Source organism: Ylistrum balloti, unplaced genomic scaffold, assembly GCF_031769215.1.
Source record: "Ylistrum balloti isolate Yb309-2 unplaced genomic scaffold, AGI_CSIRO_Ybal_v1 Utg370024, whole genome shotgun sequence".
Lineage (NCBI taxonomy): Eukaryota > Metazoa > Mollusca > Bivalvia > Pectinida > Pectinidae > Ylistrum > Ylistrum balloti.
In genome coordinates this window covers 905,427-927,425 of record NW_026782090.1, presented here as the reverse complement: position 1 = coordinate 927,425, position 21,999 = coordinate 905,427, and the positions used below count along the sequence as shown (strand labels likewise).

At 34.3% G+C, this 21,999-nt stretch overlaps 1 protein-coding gene across 1 annotated transcript; it reads left to right on the top strand.

The window, feature by feature from the left end:
- Window positions 1-5,554: 5,554 nt before the first annotated feature.
- Window positions 5,555-21,797, top strand: LOC132548694 (sodium- and chloride-dependent glycine transporter 2-like). The gene is made up of 13 exons (XM_060212573.1): window positions 5,555-5,690; window positions 10,570-10,701; window positions 11,045-11,303; window positions 12,893-13,025; window positions 14,585-14,719; window positions 15,782-15,885; window positions 16,127-16,251; window positions 16,770-16,882; window positions 17,150-17,278; window positions 17,706-17,805; window positions 18,721-18,821; window positions 19,329-19,496; window positions 21,684-21,797. Exons 1-13 carry the CDS (start codon window positions 5,555-5,557, stop codon window positions 21,795-21,797), a joined length of 1,749 nt encoding a protein of 582 aa, XP_060068556.1.
- The last annotated feature ends 202 nt before the right edge of the window (window positions 21,798-21,999 follow it).

Genomic DNA, 21,999 nt, shown 5'->3' with positions numbered 1-21,999 from the left:
GCAGTGTAGAATTTACAGGGTATTCCTTGTTGTAATTTTAACTTTTATCCTGGTGTCTGGACTGGTGTCTTCAGAAAAAGGTAAGATAGGTTTTCTATATTTTGTTGCTTCCCAAAATCATCCGCCGAAATATTTACATGTATTCGCTGTTTTGCTATTTCGTTTAAATGTTCCATACTTGTTATCTCTATACATTGGTGGTAGGCGTGTGATAATTTCCTTTCCACGAGATTTTCTTGGAATAATTTATACAAGAACGAACCAGCTTTATAATACAGTTTAAATCATTGTTTGGCTTAATTGTATCTAACTGTGAATTTGTATCGTTTGTGCACTCTTCGATAATGCAAGTGGTAGACACTGCTTGTTGACTTTACCTCCCCGAGGTTTGCCGTAACCTGTTCTAAATCTATCAAATATATGGCAATTACGGAACATATTTAATTATCTAGGTTACAACTTTTCTTTTCAATTATTTTGACAGGTAACATTTGACACAAGGTCAAGATGACTATTATATGTAAAGTTTTATTTATTATCCATGACTATTTATTGATGGTGGGTTGATGCAGTTTTGCGATATATTGTTTTAAAAAGTAGGCAAGACTATGTATCAAATACCATTGAGGGATGCACACGTCAAATTAAAATCTTAGGCATAAGTTCAAGTTCCTGTTACAGTGACATGCTATCGCATTTTGTTTAATTTGTATATATGTGTCCTTCTTGCGATCTAGATGTCAACTATGTTTTTGATTTCTTTCTTTGAAGGGAAGAAAACTGAGCGGGAAGAGGTTATGTCAATAAAATAAGATATCACGAAAAAATGTATCAGACATTCCTAGGAATCAAATTACCTCGGTTGTGTTATTATGACGGTAACCTTATCCCACGAACTCTCTCCCATGAATATCAAGAAAACATTTCAGTAAATGACACGCCCAACTGAATATGGACATTTCATTTTTTAAACATTAATTTTTACAGTCACTGATCATGATGTTAGTTTCATTACCGCTACCTTTCCTCAGCAATAAGTTCAAGAATAATGGAATTTTCATGGAGAAATTTCAACCAATTCAAGTTTTGGAAAACTGTTTGTCATATCATTGTTGACTTAAAATATTTACAATTTTACCGAAATCAGAGTCCGGTAAAATTGTTCCAGGGACAGATTTTCTTGTGAAAGCAAAATCATGAAAATATTTCTAATTTTATCAGTATGTTTTTTTGTAATGGAATAGAAACAAAAGGGCGTGGTTACTACATACATGTGTTTCGACACTGACGAAGCTTTTTGAAATATCTTCCTAATCAAAAATAATTTCTGATAATGATTGTTGCCATATTTCAGGCATACAATCATAATAGTTAACAAATATTAACTACTTTTGTCAATTCAGATGTCTGGCACTTATTTTCTGTTAGTTCATAGAATAGAATCTTCAAGTTTGTTACTGTGTGGTTACACGTGATACTCCAAAATTATTGATGCAACATGTGCATACATTCTAGAGGTATCTTTCCTGCTGGACATAAACAGTAGTAAGCCTTCACAAGATCGTCAAATTCATTCTCGACAAACTGAATCAAAACATTGTAGTTCGTTTGAGATTTGTGATGAGAATGAATCTGTCCTGGAATGAGATCATTATTGTGCTGGTTTACCCAAATCTCATAATCACCATTGTCTGTATGATGTTTCACAATGTAACCATGTCACTGTTTGATTTGGTACGTACCGCATGTGATGTTCTCAAGGTTTTTCAGATCCACACGAGGGAATTAATTATCAGATGCTTCAAGTTTTCATGTTTAGCTCGGCGTGTCATGTTGTGGTTTTCATCAACTCGATTTGCCAAAAACGTTATTTTTTTGTAAGAGTGAAAGCATTCGCGGAGCCATTTTACCGTACCATTTGCGATTATTGTCGAGATTATGGGCTCCCTCCACACCGTTGTCGATAATTGTTCACAGAATATGTAGACGTTTCGTGAACATCTGTTATCTATAAGTTGATAGTTGTATTACCAATTGATAATCTCGTCAAATATAATGTTGGAATTCCAAAACAATGATTCTGGCGTGTAGATATACCTTTTTTCCCGTCGGAGTACTTAAATTTTAAACATACCAGCCACGTGATTTCCGATCTGGACATCTGATATGATCAATCGTAAAATATATAATGTTCCATTACTGAAATAACGTTGTTAACATGACTGCTCCCTTGGGTTTACAAACTGACATATAACTGTATGTAGGACATGAGAATCGCAAAAAGCTACACTACGTTCAACGCTCCTGGTATTCGAGCAGCCATATAGATCCTAGACTAGAGTCTGATTGTTGTGAATTATTAAATGTTTAAGTCTATGAGAAGAAATAGAAAACTCTTCAGTATACATACTATAAATTAAAGCTACTCTAATGTTAAAAACCACTACGAGAAAACGATACAAAACGTTCTATTTTCCAATAGTATGTTACAAAAATAAGACTTTCTGTTAATTACTAAAATTAAAAGTCACTGCAACCATTTTTTATTGATATCTAAAAAATAAAGAATGTAAACATTGCGGTCTTGATTTAATTCATATATTACCGCTCGTAACTCTGATGCTGCGCATGCGTGTAAGCCTAGAAAGAAGCAATATTGCGGACGCAAATACGAAAAGGCGACGAGGACCTAAAAGTTACCTTACAGAAAATTCCAGAAAGCGTAAGAGGAAGGAGTCAGGCCAGAAAAGAGGACAGGCAAGAATTTATATTAGAGAAGAGATCGATAGATGGCGAAAGATGAAGGAGGATCTTTGACTGAATACTAATTTGGAATCTGCGAAGCTGCTGCTTGACTGGTTAGCTTAACGTCAGCCATATAATTATAATGTATCCGCCTGTCATTGATTATAATCCGATATCCAGTGTTTGACGGGTGAATATGTTATTAACAATACTACTAAAAGTGTTATATGATAAATGTTGAATAAAAATAGTTGTGTTTGTTGTTGACTGCAAGGTGGGGCCCAATTGCGGGTATTCGTTCTAAGTGTAAAAATATGACGGTACTGGTGTTATTGTGAGAATAACGACCATGGTGATAAACATATTATTCATAATAAACACATAGACACATGTTGAATGGTAAACAATATCTATTAATGTGTACAGACAAAGTATTGATTCCTGTGCATTTCTGCACAAAGAGTTTTTTTCTTTTCCGATTGCAACTACCCCCTTTTGGGCCCCACTAGTTTAGCGCCCGCAATTGACATAGATAATTCTCGCACGACAAGTCTAAACAAAATGAATTTCTAAGATTGATTATAAAAAGATACATATTATAAATATATAGAATAATTTACTGCAAACAAGAAATAGCAAAAAGGCGCAAAAGCAAGTGTCATACATAAGAAATGTGCGTTTGTTTACACTTTCCGCGTAATCGATTTTTTCTTCGCGGCGGAAGTGGAAAACATGCTCTTCATTATCATCAGAGAAATCGGGCGAGCAATCTTGATAATGATCTGTTCAGGGCAAATCTTACAGATTCTGTCAATGTGAACATCCTTGTGATTATCATTTATTTTGTACTTGTTCTTGATATGGGTTGGACTAAATATGCAGTTTTGATGCAAAGTGTTGATAGACCACATAATTTAAGAATATAACTGTTCCCGCTTGATCAAAAATAACTCATGTGTCATTCAATGATGAATTGATTCTAGGGAAATGTGTTGCCTGGACAACAAATCTTCATTTAATGACAGCATCAATTACACGATATTAATTATTAATCATTTTAGGCTTAGTGGCATTGCTGACTAGTTTTACTAACAAGGGCACAGCTGACTAGTTTTACTAACAAACAACCAGGTACACAATTCAATCAAATGTATCCCTGGTGGCTGACGGGCAAAGTTCACCAGTTCATGGCCTTCAGCTGCTTACCTCAGCTTCAGCTTGAATGCTTTACTCATGGAGAGATACTACCATCTGATTGATTCATAAATGATGCACAGAATGCCTCATTGACATAAATTTTATTTTCTAAAAACAAGAGCAAGTAAAGGTCTTTTCCAATGAGGCAAAATGTGATTAGATATTATTTCCAGTTAAAGAAGAATAGAAACAAAGACGGAAATTGAAATAAATGTACATTTGGATAAAAAAAAACACTCTGTGTAAAATATCAGAAATAAAAGTTGTTTCCTGATACTGCCACCTCAAGAAAATCTGTGTCAGGAATAGTTTTACCGATCCCAGAATTTGATGAATTAAGTGTACATATCGTTGGCAAAAAATATGTCAATATTTCAGGTGGACAGCAACTGAAACTTTGTCAAACAAATGTTCTAAGACTTGAGTTTATTGAATTTTTTTATGAAAATGATTATTTTTCCCAGTCAAACATTCATAACTATTATATTCATGTAGCTTTATTATTGAGTTAAAACAACAGACTTCAATGAAGAGGATTTGGGTTTTTATGATTTATTACAGGTTTTTGAACTAATTTTAGGGTAAGATGTACACCCTGGCTCACACCAACTACCGAATCATAAAATAGGTCACAGTATAGGCCATATGTGACTGGGATGTGTGCAAAGTTACATGTACCGTGAAACAAGCCCTTTGGGAAAGCAATAGAAAATCGTAATATTAGATTGCGCTCGTTTTAAATTTCATTGTGAGGATGAAGTTCAACAGAGTTTTTTTCGAAGCATTTTGCTATATAAATTATCCCGAGATTTTTTCTTTTAATCACGCAAACATCAATACGGTTTATATGTAATTTGCGAGAAAAGTTATGAATATTTTGTCGAGTGAACGACGACTTAATCGGATTGTAAACAGGATCTATATCATATTCATATTAGGATTACGTAATGACAGTTGTGTTATGTACTAATCACTTGGACTATGGCTTAATTGTCATCATCTTTTTATAGAAATCACAAAAATGTATTTGATAAGACTATTCACGTATATTTAAGAGATGGCGTTAAACTATAACAAATATTATATTTTATATCGTCTAACAATGTTTGTTATCCACCCCCAGCCTGCTTTCCAATTTAGGATGAAAATTAGTTTTCGTGATAAGATTTTGAGTAGACTTCCAGCATCGACAGTTGAACGCATTGTAGAAAAAAATATTCACAATCTGTCTGGTTAAATTGTATGAAATATCACGTGAAACATGGTGGATCGCCACGACAAATTTTACTCTTTCGACGCGACCTTGTTTACGGAAATGAAACTGCACAATAGTCGGTGTTTCAAGCAATGTCACTCAGATGTGCAATGGACTGTAAGCTACGGTCTAACATTTCTTCCGCTAACATTGTACTGAACCGGCCTTAATATCCATTAATGACGGGTTACAATTCCTAGTATTTGTTAGAATAGCTTTAAAGTTATAAACCAAATGCAAATCTGTCTACTGCATAATAGATGAATATGACGATTAAGCCATGGTAACGAGTTGATGGTTGAGATAATTTCTTCACACATAAATGATCTTTGTTTAATCAATTTTGAACAGGTGAACATGTCGGATGGAAAGCGAGAAAACAAACGTGGGAACTGGAACAGCTGGTATGAGTATCTGTTTTCTTGTATTGGCTGTCTCGTTGGACTCGGAAATATCTGGAGATTTCCCTACGTCTGTTACAAAAATGGAGGAGGTGAGGTTATCTCTGTGTGCATACTTGCTAACATTTACTACTACATGATATTCTCAAAACTGAATGGAAATGTCGATTTCATGTTCTTTGTTTTTTTATGATTCTGGAAGCCACGTGTTGTTTACCAAATCATTTTTTCTTATCATTAATTGGGATTTGATCAACCTTGACTATCTCCTGTATTTAATCTTCAAAAATGATAAACCACACGGTTATTATTATTCATATAACATGGCGTAGTTAACATGATATACAATAAACAGTTGGAGTTTTATTACAGTTGTAACATTTTAGGTGTTTGCCCAGAACTTCAGAATATGAGATATAAATATAACAACTTTACACGTACATTGTAACCTCTTGTTGTTAAGCTAACAAACGTATACATAGTGGGAACAGTATAGTAGACACTATCAAAATATTGGCGTCTTATATTAGAATGGTTACACTCTAATCAATTGTGTATTTGTCACCAATTTCACCAACATTACATAATTCACATTCCCTATCATTCCTTGTAACATCATTCTATCTGCCAACCTCGATAGGGAGACGATGGTTTTCCAATCTGTTTTTTGTTAGACACTGCCATTAATAATTTGTAATGTTACTTGTTAACTAATCTTCTAGGTTCAACTCAGGCTTAAATAGTTTATATACAATGCGCCTTTGCTCGATTTTGCAACAGAACTTGACCACGTTTGTATATATTGATCGTGTATTTTTTTGTTTTATGACATGTTTTAAGAAATTGTTTTTAAAAGATGACTGGCTATACCATACATCACATTCTTCTTACATCTTTATACCTGTTATACCTAATTGTATACTTGACAGTACTTTTATGAGTGGTTTATCGCATACTGTTCATGTACTACAAACTGGTCATCAGGAAGCGTGTGGATGCGGCTGTCCGAAATGCTTCTCTCTATTTGAAGTGCGTAAATTTAGCTATGATCGAGCATGTGCAATAACATTTAACAGAACACCTTCAGTATTTCACCTGCTCTTTCGTTCATGCCACTGAAAATCATATTCTCAAGCATGCTTCGACACTGTATATCCAGTGGCTCATCCCTCAGATTTCTGTTTTCAACTGTTCATTTTTGGATAGATTCCTTCAAATCAAATCCTATTCTATTTAGATCTTGTTTAGCAGTTTTTTCTACAGGTGCTTTCAGGGCCTTAACTTCCTTTTTAATATCACGTGGATTCTTCTGAAACTCATCATATTGCTTGCTGACAAAGTTAATACTGTCCTCCATTTTCTTGACCATTCGTCCAGATATTTTCAGCTTCTCTACAACTGTATAAATTTTGGCTAGAATTGTGTTCACTGATTTTTAATGAAGACGTGCTATTCTATTGTCAGTACTACTGTTTCGAGTTTGGATACATTTTCTTTAAAAATTTCGTCAAGAGTTGGGTTGGATATCACTGGTGGTACCTGCATGGGTTGAGCATAATGCGTACCCCACTGCTGGTCATGTGGTCTAAGTGACATCATGTTAGGGACTTACTGACTTGATGTATTCATAGTATACAGTAGATATGTGTTTGTGTCTAGCTTGGGTTTAGTGATCTGTCTTTTCCTCTTGGTCTGTTTAAGACTTTTACTTTTTGTGTGTGTGTGTTTTCTTAGTCGTTTCCATTCCAAATTGTTAATTACTAGAAAGTGTACGTGCTGTTCCAGATAACTTCTTGGCACGCAACACAAATGTCTGTACATAGTGTGCACAATCACACCTGGGAGAGTCCAGGTAGGATTATGACAGGCCGTGCGTTACACTTAATTGGATACTGCTTATTTTAACAATAGCATTGTATGAGTCACTTAAGCTACCTTTCTTACATTGTCCCTGTAATACACATTCTGAGATGTACCTAATGCACATTGGTTATGCAATTTCTATAGCAGTTTTCATATCTGTGCCTTGTCCACTACGAGATAATTGTATTTGCCAGAGCCACTAACACACATTTGGCTGTAACTACACCATTACCGGAAGTCGTCAATCATGCACAATCCTTGAACTTTAAGTTAAACAAAACATGTCTCTAATACAATAACCATCTTGGGAAAGTGTGTGATGGGATGACAATATTTGATATTCGTTAATATTCTATATATCCATGACTGTTCTCAGTAGGTACTTTTGTTGGAACATGTTTTGCAACGGCAGATGTGGTGACACCGACATCTAGATCGGTCTGTAAAATTTGATCAAACGAATGGTTGGAAGCACAATCATTTATTACATAGTATTGTAATATTTCATTGTTTCCTACTTTTGAGCATTTCTAGGGCAGTTAAAACGATGATAAGCCAATAATGGTATGTTCAATAGACCGTGAATTTAACACATTTTAAATTCATATAAGGTGAATCATTAATAGAAAGATGACACTGACTACGAGAACCACCATAAAACAAGTCAACGTTCAAGACAATACAAGACTATATTTCAATAAGTAATTACAGCATCATCAGACAAAGTTAAAGATTCTGTTTATTGTGTTACAATATCACATTCATTACTTATTAGTAACAAGACTGTAATATTTGTAGTGACAGTGTCTCATGTATGTAGTATAAATATTTTAGGTTGTGTTTTTAGACAAACGGCTTTCGCACTTCCATTTAAGTCAGCTGGGCCAGGGGTGTATTCCCGCCCTTATCAATTACTATCAGACGTCTTACAACACTTAGTCAGTTCCCTGCCTTCACTATCATTTGTTCATTATTACATATATAATAAATGTTTTAGTTATAATTGTTTGTTTTTACGTTGCGTAATCATCTTCACAGTTTCTAATCACCAATTCCCCGTAATAACATACTGAGAGGAGCAGTTTATACTTGTTTGCTAACAAATGCAGAAAAAAGATTAATATTCTGTTGCGAAATTTCTAAACCCGCCATATGAAAATATGTATGTATGATTAACAATATGATCACCAAAACATATATAATAATGGTGTGCATGTTAAATGTTTATAGTCTTATGACTATTTTATATTTGGTATGTAACTAGAGAAGGGATCTATGTGTTAATATGCCAGTTTCTTTCGTGCTGATTTGAAAATAAAATGTTCACATTACAATAAATGAATATTATTTCTGCATGGTTATTGCAACTAAATACTTTTATGTTCGAAATAGGAATACTCCAGGATGGGATCAGTGTACAGTGTTTGTGTCAACTCGCACATGTACAAGAGTTTCGAGGTCCCCATAGTTACAAAGTACACTAAAGTAAAGTCGTATGCAAGGTGCTCATTATTTATATTAATCGATTTGAATCCCAATGTAAATCTTGGTAAATTCGAGTGTAAAAAATCACGTTCACAAATGAGAACAAGTTAAATTTCGAAACAGTCAGGCTTAGGAACATCGAAAACATCTAATATGATATTGAACGAAGCAATAGGTCAAATCGTATAATTGTATCTAATCTTAATCAATAATCACTGACACAATTTCCATTGAGGACTACTATGCTTATAATATAAAACCACCAAGCATCCTATTTATTATCGAACCCTTATTACTTCAAATTACACAAGGAATAAAGTCGTACATTTTGTAAATCAAAACCAGTAAGTGCTGTCATGTTTTCTAATGAGAACTACTGTAGGTTTATTAAAAGGCACCTTCTGATACTAACGTGTGCCGAATACAGCTATCTTGATATTTCCCTGATAGATCATAGAGATGACCAAACACTTTCTTGGAATCGTTATGGCTCTCCATCTCGCAAAGGCATCTTGCAAAGCCAAGTTTTGTACGTTTATTTGTCAACTGTCGCCATCTTCTACGAAAATTGTGAAACTGGGAACAAACAAACGGTTTGTAGATTTAAACTCGAACTAAAACACAGCTATGAATGGTTTTGTGGTTATTTGAATTAAAAGTGTATATCAGTTATAAATATCGCTTTTTCAACAATAACTGGATTCTTACTCAATTTCATAAAAACAATGGCAAAACATGAATAAAGACATGTTTATGCTTCACCTCTGGTACACTTGGCCTTGTTCTCCTAGCACATTATCGGGAGTCTCCATGCCAGTCTTTTGTTCTTATTTTGTCATAGTTTCATCGAAATGTTGTACGAATAACGATTTATGTCGAAACCACTAGATCAAACAAACTTACGAGCAGCAAACAAGTCCAGCGTCATATTGTACATAAATATGGTATGTTGTTACAATGAGGTCAGTGTGACGACTCTATTAGATTTCAAATAACCTTCATCAACCCTGTTCTCTGTGTTGAGGATTTTTATGTAAGCTGTCGACATCCTGCACGGAAATCGTGACATTACGAGGCAAAACTAGAAATGAAAAACTCACAGAAGCAAAAACTAAATCAGCATTCCTATCATAGATTAGAAAAATATTTGAAGCAGAATATGTAGAAGTGTCTGTCATGTCCTAGCTTTCAAATTATGTTTAATTTCTTGTTGTCCTAAGACAAGACACATCATCAAGTGTAATTGATGGAATTTGCATGGGTTTTATTACCAGTTGTGATAGCCTCTTCGAAAAAACTCTTATGATTATAAAATCAAGTGATTTTATAGAGGGAAATAGTTTCAACCGAAAATTCGATTTTTTTTTTTTTTTTTTGTTTTTTTGTTTTTTTTGTTTTTTTGTTTTTTGTTTTGTACGGTTTCTCCTATGTCAATTGAGATAAAAGAACTGTTATACTGACAAACATTTCGTAATTTCATAAAACGAGTTCATCTAAAAAGATATATATTAGTTATTTTATAGGTATTTAACAATATGTTCGAGGATTTAACAGACTTTTAAATAATTTGTTACATATTTGTTTTGTTTTTTATACATAATTTTATTGTATGCTTTGTTTCAGGCGCTTTTCTCATCCCGTATTTTTTCTTTATGGCCGTTAGCGCCCTGCCACTCATGTTACTTGAGATATCATTTTCACAGTTTTCAAATCTTGGACCGGGTAAAGTGTGGATATGCTGTCCTCTCTTCAAAGGTATTTTGCTACTATCTTGATGGATTAAAACTAAATTGTCTTCCTTGTAGAGAACGAAAATTATCTTACATTTGTCTCAAGTGGTAATTTGTTATAGCTAGCAGTGTCGCGAAGTACTGTTATTCCTCTGAACTATAAAATGAATTATTGCAAAATAATAAAAACAATATCATACCGTAAACACGTTCATTTTGAATTCACATTTATTTTGACGTGACAATGATATTGTTTGTTACACGAAGTATTTATTTATTGATGTACTAAAATGTGTTATATTACCAATCAAATAGATATTATTCATATTACAAATTGTAAATAGGATGTATTGATTTTTCTACAACAGGTATAGGTTATGGTATGGTAACACTGACTGGCCTAGTCAGTATCTACTATAACGTCATCCTTGCGTGGACACTATATTACTTTGGAATGTCCTTTTCGTCGGTATTACCCTGGAGTCACTGTGATAATGAATGGAACTCTCCTGACTGTTATACACGTATGGGCTTCGTCAATAATTCAGTAACAGATAATGTCACCCAAACAGCGATCAACAGGACTGTCAACAGATCCGCCATAACATCAAGTGAAGAATTTTGGCAGTAAGGCGATTTACATGTACAAGTATAAATTTGCGCTCAGCAAAATTGTAGAGCCATCCTTAGAACGCCTGCCCATTGGCCTGTATCAGGCCTTCTTTATTATTTCGTTTCGATGAAATCTTTTATACCGTTTCCCGTGTAAACCCTGGTAATAAGAAGGACATTAAACTTTTATTGAACTGATGCATCCTGGCCTGTTTACGTTTTTGAAAATATCATATTGAATAATTTATCCTGCTTTGAATGAACTACATTACCTTGTAGAAATATAATTAAACACAATATAATAAGAATTAAACATTACATTTGAAATTCGAAAGTCTTAGTGAGGAAGCACAAAAATATATACCCTAAATGCCACCTTAACACTATATTTTCGTTAATTTACAGAACATATCAATATGAAAATGGCAATGAACCAGTGCAAAAATGAGCCAAAACGGAAAACAGAGCAGGCAGACAAAAAATGTCCTTAAAATTCAATTGCTATCTTCAATGTCCAATTCGAAGTCAAAACAGAAGAAAATCTCGATTCTTAAAGAAGCCCACAATTAGCTGTATGTTGCGTCATACAGTGAAAAAAAAGCACACATTGCCGCTCCTACATTGCTTACCTTGTTTGTTAATTTCACACGTTAGTGACGACCATTTGCCCAAATAGTGAAGGTTATGGTATCGATACCGTGCGAAACATTATTTTTCATTTATTCTGCAGTATAGCTATCTGTATCTGAAGACCGGTTTGGAAAAAAGTCTAGTGATGCTTTCAGTTTTGACATCCTCGACATGCTTGACCTACATCTTTAAAGGAGTGGACAGATTTTGTTTTCGTTTGTTTGGTTTTTATTATTTTTTTTTTTTTACCTTTTGTTCTATCACGGACAACATTGAAAAATTGATAGTAAGAAAAAACCTCCTACCGGTATCTCTGACATTATCATTTACCCAAGTGGAGTGTCCTGCTATCATATCGAGGTTTTTACATTTCAGTGTGATGACGCTATAGAAACAACACTGAGTGGTCCTATAATCTATGGATACTGTCTTTATATGACATTGGCTGTTGTTAGGATATGAAAAAAACACAAACAGAAATTACAAATTTACATTCTTGACCGTCCATCTACAAAGAAAAACAGCGTAAACAGAGTATGGAAAAACAACATGACATGTAAAATGAATGGGATTAACATCTAAAGATTGAAAGGGCAAGACATAAACGGAATAAATCTATATCACAAACACGTTTGAAATCTGAGATGTGGAAGCTATGAATCGGAACATTTCCTTGTTTGACTGACCTGCAAATAATACTACCTTACATTTAGAATACTTTGTAAACAGGTTTAATTGGCAGTTAAGGCAGCATTATGAAAAAATCATGTATATAACGTATAAAAAGCTTAGAATTGATCATTATGACGGTTTATATGTTACTCGACATAGTCGTTAAAACAAGTTTTCCATTTCACGTTCTCTGTGTATCGAATACATCGTTTATTAGCAAACTTCATTTGGCTGTGAAAACAAAATGTGCGTGTAATATATATATTTTTATTCACGGCATGCATTCATTTCTTTCTCTGCAGGCGAAACGTTCTTGATATTTCTGATAGCATAGATACTATGGGAGGGATCAGATGGCAGCTCGGACTCACATTGCTTGCTGCATGGCTGGCTGTGTTTCTTTGTCTCATAAAGGGAATAAAGACTTCCGGCAAGGTAGACATTTGCACGTGTATTATGTGGCAAAGACCAGTACCTATTCAATTTAGATATGCAGACTTAATGATATTGGCGATAGTTTATGGAATATTTATGACATTATGTGCTATTGAATCAAATAAACCAGCAATAACGCGATATGTTTATAAAAAAATATCTGACAACAACAAAAGTGATGGGGAAAACATGACACACGTGAAAAAAATGCTATGATAATAACATAGCCATATACCCATACATAGTTTACACATATACTTCATATAAATACATACTTCACTGCGCATGTATATTAATGTTGCTCCCTGAAACTTTACCCATTTACGTATTCATTCAAAGAATACATTGTAACAAATTCCTGAATATGTGACGTCACGATTTTTTACGATGCCAAAATGCTGATGAGTCTCTTAATCAATATCTCAAACCTTATTTTTCCGTCATTACGGTATGAAATACACAGTTAACATGGTACAATACTTTCGCATAAATACATGTGTATGATTCCCATCATCTCCAACATGCTAACTATTATCGCTTTCTATCCCAGACCCCAGCAACTCGTCTGTGTTGATACAGTGAAGTTCTGTTGACGGTAGTGGTATCCAGCGAGTAAATCTATCCATCTTTTCGGCAGTTTTGTTGTTGTATAGTTGAATTTATAGCAGATTTCTATTATCTTTACAACATTTCATGCATTTTTAAACGAATTTCGGAAGATTTCTATGATTGAATATATCTTCTTACATGTTAATATGGCAGTTGTCATAGACGTGTGCATACCGAACGAGTTCCATTCATATTGAGTGACATCAATACCGATGCCGATTTTTCAAAAGTGCAACCTTTCAGCCTACATGGAAAGGAAAACTTTTGTGTCAGAAGTAGACATAATAAATCTTAATTCTAATGTCCACCTGAATAATTTCAACATGAATTATCAAAATATTACATTTTCATGCAATGGTTGCCGTAACCCTTCTCCTCGCTTGCTTTAATCATCCTGCAAAAATCAAACAAGGAAAACTGTTCAGATGGACAGTACTTTTTGACCGGTTAAGACAATTTGTTATCCTATAAATGCCATTAAGAGGTTGTACTCTCTGAAATTCGATGTCGATATCAAAGTTACTCAAAATCTCTGTCACGTGACTTAAAGCTAAGTGCATGAGAACCCAAAATGTCATTATGATGTCGGATGAGATATGTATCAAATATATCAGTGTCTATGAGACCTGCATCGGGTAGGACATGATGAAATTAAGGCATGGAATAAAAAGTGGTGTATTTTTAACAGTACAATACTGAAATACAACATCATTGGTGATGGTGTTACATTTATTTTCATTATTTTATTGCAGATAAATGTCAATATGGCAGAGTGTAGAATCTAACTTATCTGTGTAACCATGTTTCCAAACCATTTTAGACCATTAACTGGATCATGTACAATGGGAAAATAAAACCCGTACGTCTATCATGTTAACAGTATATTTTACCACGTTATTCATATATTAGAACACAAATAACCTAGCTTGGATTTGATGTATATTCTTTAGGTGGCCTATGTGGCAGCTACGATTCCTTATGTTTTTCTCCTGACGCTGTTTATTCGTGGAATGACATTGCCAGGATCTACAGATGGCCTTCTTTTTTACCTGATTCCTAGGTGGTCAGATCTCGGTAAACTATCGGTACGTTACGTGTTTTACTTTATTCCTAAGTGGTCAGACCTAGGTAAACGTTTCATACATGTAAGTTATGTGTTTTCCCGATTTCTAGGCGGTCAAACAAAGGTCAAATGTCGTTACATATAAGTTATGTGTTTACACGATTTCTAGGCGGTCAAACAAAGGTCAAATGTCGTTACATGTAAGTTATGTGTTTACACGATTTCTAGGTGGTCAAATCTAGTTAAATTATTTTTACATGTAAGTTATGTGTTTTTCCTAATCCTATGTGGTTAGATCTATGTAAACTTTCGGTAAGGTATATCATAAGTTCTAACGTAATTGAATGGTAGTTGCTTTTTATTTCATATGAAAATACATTTACTATGGTAATAGTATTCTTGAAGACATCACGTCAATTGATTCGCTAAAATAATGATTCTCTTAGTTTTAGTTTAAACATATTTTATTGCCAAAATAAATGATTCTCTACCCGCCACATAAGTTATTTGTTCCCTAATTATTTACTTATCTATTTATTATTTGTTTATTCTTTATTATCCCCATTTTTGTCATTTTGTCATCATTTTCCCGTATTGTCATTGGTGAGATGTGTCAGTTTGTCAGATAATCCGTGATTTTTACAACGAGATTTATTCATTTCTGTAAAGAAATTCAAGATAAATCTTCATTTCCGCTGTCCTTTTTGGCGTTGTGTACTTGAATGTCTGTCGACGTGTGGCCATTTACTGATGAAAGGCTATTATCGGCACCTAAGAATAAAAACGATAAAAACGAAATTGGATAATAGATTTTTGAAGTGAACTATATCAAAAAAAAGCAAGAAAATTTGAATAATATTTGAATATCATAAATACTTTTTATCTATTTTCTTCTTTTCTCTTGATCAATGTTGAACTTTCACCAAAGGAAAGTTTTGAGGTTATGTCGTATTGATCAAAATCTAAATTATAATCTAGTTTCCGTGTTTGTTCCTTGCATCAGTAATGAATGGAAATACAAGAAATGCAAAGTGCTTGCAGTATATTGTCTTTAGTACCAATAGACTGTCCTTATTGTGTGAAGGTATGGGGCGACGCGGCTGTCCAGATGTTCTACTCGGCAGGGATAGGATGGGGTGGTATGGCCACACTAGCTAGCTACAACTCCTTCAACAACAACTGTTACAGGTAACACGTATACAGAAGTCTGTAGCGCCCATCGTCCTTTGGTAGAATAACCAGTTTAAGTCCATCCTGCTGCGGTGTTTGTAAATATCGTTTAATAATCTACCCAAATATATACTTCTGAGTTATCAACTAACAAAACAAAAAAAAAATGAAAAATATTATAAATGATTATGAACTCGTTGGTTCCGATAAGGAATAACGACCTATATATCAGGGTATTTTTACCTTACTCTATTTTAAGGGATGCCATGTTACTTCCCCTGGTGGATGCGTTGACAAGCTGGTTTGCCGGAATGGTGATATTCGCTACCCTTGGTTACATGGCCAACCAGGCTGGAGTACATATTGGAGATGTAGTAGCAAGTGGTACGTATATATATATATAGGTAATGTTTCCTTGTTGCATTGATCTTGTGAAGGTAAGGTAAGAACGCGTTAAATTTTCCCTTGATTATAACTTTCGGACAAATAAGATATGGTGGCCATCGGGTGTTCTCTAACCCTGTTCCTGGATATTGTAATGTGGAAATTAGAGCGCGATATCTTTGGGGTCCAAAACAGTATTACATCATTATTGCCCTTTGTAATAAAACAATAAACGGTTAGAAGATCAAACACGTGTATAGCGCCGTCAAGACGTTTGTATACTTAAATGTTGGAATATAATGCTTTGATTTAGTGTACAATCAATGGTGTTCTTTTAATCAGTTATTCGTTTGTCATTTTCTTAACTACACAGCAGCAATATTGACACGATTAGAGAAACACATTTAGTAAGTTGTGTGCGGATTGTAATATGTTATCCTATCGATATCTATTCGTGGAAAGTTGATACACTGAACTCAATCTGATTTTATATTTATTTGGTTTCTCCCTTCGACAAGGCCCCGGTATAGCGTTCATGGTTTACCCAGAAGCTTTGTCAACACTTCCGCTTCCGCAACTCTGGTCTTCTCTTTTTTTCCTGATGTTGTTTACAGTCGGATTGGACAGTCAGGTGACGTACTTTTCTATTTGAGAGATTGATATATTAAACGTGATAAAGCTTTCAAACTCACGACAAATTTGATATTAAGATCTATACCATCACAGTATTTTGTAAATATATAAGTAGTTTGTGCTACAGTTTAAAGGTATATCATTTCAACACACACAAAAAAAAAATTTGAATCTGCTTTTGTTATTGACACTCATCTGGAGCAAATAACTCCGGGTAATGGATATGTATTTCAACTGTTTACAGCAAGCATTGTTTGTTTTCCAGATGGTCCATGTTCAGACAATCACGGGAATGTTTACTGACAACTTCCCAATTTTCCGGAGCAGGAATACAATACTTACTGCATGCGTGTGTTTGATTGGGTTTCTCCTCGGAATACCGTGTATTATGCAGGTGTGATACAGAAACAAATGCTGTTATCAATACATGCCTTTCTTGGGAGCGATCACTACCATCGTAGATAGGAACAAGATTGCAGTGGGTGCTATAATCAGTGTCGCCTCTTAGAACTGTGCTGTTTGAACAGCAGGCATAATGCTTACTCCCTTTCTATATAGTCATGAAATTCAACAGAAAAATACGGGGAAATGTTACTATTTTCAATTCGTACATCTAACATTTTTACAAAACATAAAATATTTTCTTGTTTTATTCAAATTACAATATATTACACTTGTACAAATATTCTATGGTTAAAGTTCAGTTTTGCTGCAATATGATGTTTACATTAGGTATAACGACGCCATGTTTTCAAATGATTACAGCTATATGTTCCCTTGTACATGCTTTCCGGATCTGAATTAATTACTTGATATTCCAGGGAGGTATTTACGTGCTGACGTTGATAGATTGGTACTGTGCCAGTGTCTCCGTGATGTTCCTTGCCCTCCTCGAAGTAACTGTTATCGCCTGGATATATGGTAGGTAGTCTATCACACTTTACTAGTGAATTCTCGTCCTGACATGTTTTATATACAGGAAGTATAGCATAGATGATGACATATCAAAGTGTGTTGTTAAATGGCATAATCCAATTAAAACATTGCTTTTTTATCATTGTTTGTAAATTGCATTTAGGTTAGAAATTTTGCAATGTGAATATGTGTTAGCATGAAAATAAAATTACCTTATAAATCGAGTTGGTTGATGTGGTGTATTGTCCAAATTGCCCCCCTTATCAATATCTACCAATATTGTCAGCATTGCAGCTCTCGATTTTTAATTGCTACACCTACATATCCCAGATCGATCTTGTCGAAATAACAATGGTATGTGAAAGGATCACCATTATAGTCCAAATTTTTTGTCGTTATTTGTCCTATTTCACAATTGGATCCACTGATTGAATCTTGGTGCCAAACGCTATAGTCAAGTAAAACTTCATGATACTGAAATGTGTGTTTGATTTACAACATCACATTAGATTTATTTTAAATGAAACAAGTCTGCCTAAAGCATGAGTTTTATTATCGTTCATTTATATTTAATACCTTTCTGATTTTATTGTTGAATCAATGGCTTGCGCGAAATCATGAGAAATAAGGAGCACACTATACCGCAAACTTTCAAATTTGACTAGAATCCAAAATTTAAATTGCTTTACTTCGACTGAAACAGGCTGAAAAGATTTTTAAAGAAAAAGACACGTTGATCGAATCTTAAACTTCGAAGTTGAATTTTATTACTTATTATGTAAGGAGGCGAATGAGCTTTTTAATTAAATAGAATGTATTTCCATTATCAAGAAACTTTGCCTTTAAATATAAACATGTGAAGAATATCGGATTGAGAGCCAAATGGGAAATAAGATTCTAAATCACACTTTCTTTATATAGGATGTGACCGCCTGTTAAAAGACATTGAAATGATGATCGGTTATAAACCAAATCCTCTCTGGAATGTTATGTTGAGATTTATAGCACCAGCAGTGATCGTCGTAAGTTGAAAAGTATACATGATATATTGGAAAGGATAAGTTCATTTACATTGTACGATAATTAAATGACTTGATACAAAATCATCCGAATGATGTTAGGGTGACCTAATATATCTGTACCTTAATATGAGTAAATAAAGTCTATATAGTTGTTACATTTCACGTAAAGAGCAAGTGAAACTTGTCTTTGTTTATGTATAAATTGTAAATTGATTGTTCAATGAAAAACTGTGACCCGATATGCGTGGGAGAACATGTTTCTGTGTTTTTGTTTTTTGTTTTTTATTATTGGCTTTTTCTAACGATATAAGCATTTTTTTACTCGTTTGAAATTCTTTTTTTGATTCGGAGTTATTGTGCTAGAGGAAACTCTGTTTAATTTAGTTTTCTGTTTACATCTCACACAGGTGATTGTGTATATTGTTATGAAGGTTGCATATCAATTGCCAAGCCATTATTGTGTTTAGAGTCTAGTAATCATAATGAAAGTGTTACAAACTGTTTCAGTTCATTTCGGTATTCAGTGCTGTGAAACTTGAACCAGTGGAATATGCCAAGCAGAGTTATCCTGACTGGTCCGTTGGTGTCGGCTGGATAATAGCAATTGCTGCCCTTGTCCCGATACCTATGAGCATGTTTCGTGAACTGTACATAAGGAAAGGAGGGATGATGGAGGTAAATGAAATACTTTTCTGTTCCACTATCAATCTTTCTCAACCCACTTCATAATTTTGAATTGACAAGACTTGTACTTTTAGTTTTTTTAGAATTAGCAATATACACAGGTTCTCTGTTCCTTTGTGTTTTAATAAAATGTTGTGTGTAACTACACGATATTTCCGTTAAGCACAACTGTTAGATAGAATCGCATATTTTGTGTGGTAAGGTAAAACTAGTTGGCTAATATAACAGATTAAATGGAAATATCGTGTAGTTATGCTTAAATAGCGACAAGTACGCTTGACCCTGCATTAATTGGTCTTCTATCGTTTAGTTTGACACTCCAGAGAGTGGCGAGAGGTGAGCTCCGGGCATCATAAATAGCCTGTGTACGGGTATATATGTGACTGGTACGGATCCGCACCGGCTAGGTCTCCTGTGTAAGATAACACTCTAGTATGTCTTTTTGTTTACAAAAATAATAGGAGGAATACAGAAACAAGAAAATACTATTTTCTTTCTGACGTTGTGCGATTTTAACTGAATCATGCTACGTCCATTTAATGTTTACATATACAGTGTATATAAAATGAGTGTCTGTACACTGAGGCTGGTCACTTGTGAAACTTTAACATTTCGAGTGTGTACAACTATTCGCCGATAAATGTCTTAATTACTCTTCTATATATAGAACATAGATAAACCCTATCATACAATTATCAATATGTGATTCTAAATTTAGATCAACCACGGATAGAATAGAACGACGTGCGCACAATTGTGCGCTAGCTTATTTCGTCCAGTTTTCATATCATTTTCAAGGAGTCGGCAAAGGTTTTGCACAGACTCTATTACCCAATAATGTTTCAATATTATCCGTTTCAGATAGCAATATCCTAAGATGTGAATCTTCTCCAAAACAATGCGTATTTATAGCAAAAAAGTCAAACAAATGGCCTAAACTTGACCAATTGTGATGAGACAGAATTACACAACTGCGAATCGTTAACACTTGTTTAGGAGTCGGTGTTTGTCTGTTGTCTTTCGGTGATATGTACACTAGGACACCAAGAATTGCATAAGCGTATCAATAAATGAATAGGTTTTAATGTAGAGAAAGGAGTTCGTCGGGTAATTTTTATGATTAATTATACAGTTGAAACTCGTCTTGAAATTGCATGAGTCGTAATACCGTTTAAGTCGAAATGATTTTCAAATCCTGATTTTTGTTCCTTCTATATATTTGTAATTTTAGGTCGGATGACTTGCATTTCATTGAGTCGAAATTTCGGTTGAGTCGAAGCGAGTTTTCAGTCCCTGCAATTGAAAAGCAAGGGGAAAGTAATTAGTAGTCTCGAAATGAATTTTTGTCAAAACATCGACACGTCTTTTGACGAAATTGGTCAATACATACACAGAGGAGAAAGTCACTTGTGCCTAATACATGGCTAATTACCGCGTATCGGTGGTCAATCGTACACACAACACTTGATCTCTGGCGACTAATTACGTTTAATTTTCCTATTAAAAAGGTTTGGCTTCTTAAATAGTGTCACCAGCCTGTAGTAGTGACTTACTTGTACGTTAAAAAGCAGCGCGTTTACAAAAAACATGAAAACATATAGCTTGGTTGCGTGCATCTTCAGGAACGATAAAAATGAATTCGACAAATCAGTACGAACTTTTTGACGAAATCTGACCCCCATAATTACGAGGGAAACTAATCTTAAGCTTATTTACTAAAGGATTATGATTTGTAACTTTGTCATACAGTCAGCAGTACAGGGATCTGACGACGAATCCCTGTAAATAAGTCTCAAAGACATTCTTATATTGCATTATGGTGAAGTCCACTTGTAGTAAATCATCCTCACGTTGCATTGTTGTGAGGTACATTTGTAGTAAATCATCCTAAATTGTATTGTGGTGAAGTACATTTGTAGCAGATCACCCTTACATTGCATTGTGGTGAAGTACATTTAAAGTAAACAATCCTAACATTGTATTGTGGTGAAGTACATTTGTAGTAAATCATCCTAACATAGCACTGTTGTTTACTATACTAAAATACATTAACCCGTGTGAAAGCATCTATCTTATCAATCAAAATGATTCATGAGCCTGATTAGTATTTACATACGTACATAGCACGCACAATCTTAACAATATTTTATCCCGGTGTATTCTAAATTTTCATTTCAGCGCATTCGGGCTAGTACACAACCATCCCCGGACTGGAAACCGGCTGTCTGCCAGGTAAACGGAAACACAGAAGCACTAGATTACATCACGGTTCCGTCCCAACAAGAGGATTAATTAATCAAAATATTGTTATATCATATAGGCATCAATACATGTCAGGCTCGTAAAACTTTTTTTTCCAAATGAGATTGTTATATTATCATTGTATTGCTCAAGATGAAATGTCGTATTTCAGTATCACCATTTACATACAGCTGTATATACAATCAGAAGGACTTCACATAGAGCAATTCCAACTATTGCTGATTCTGTAGTT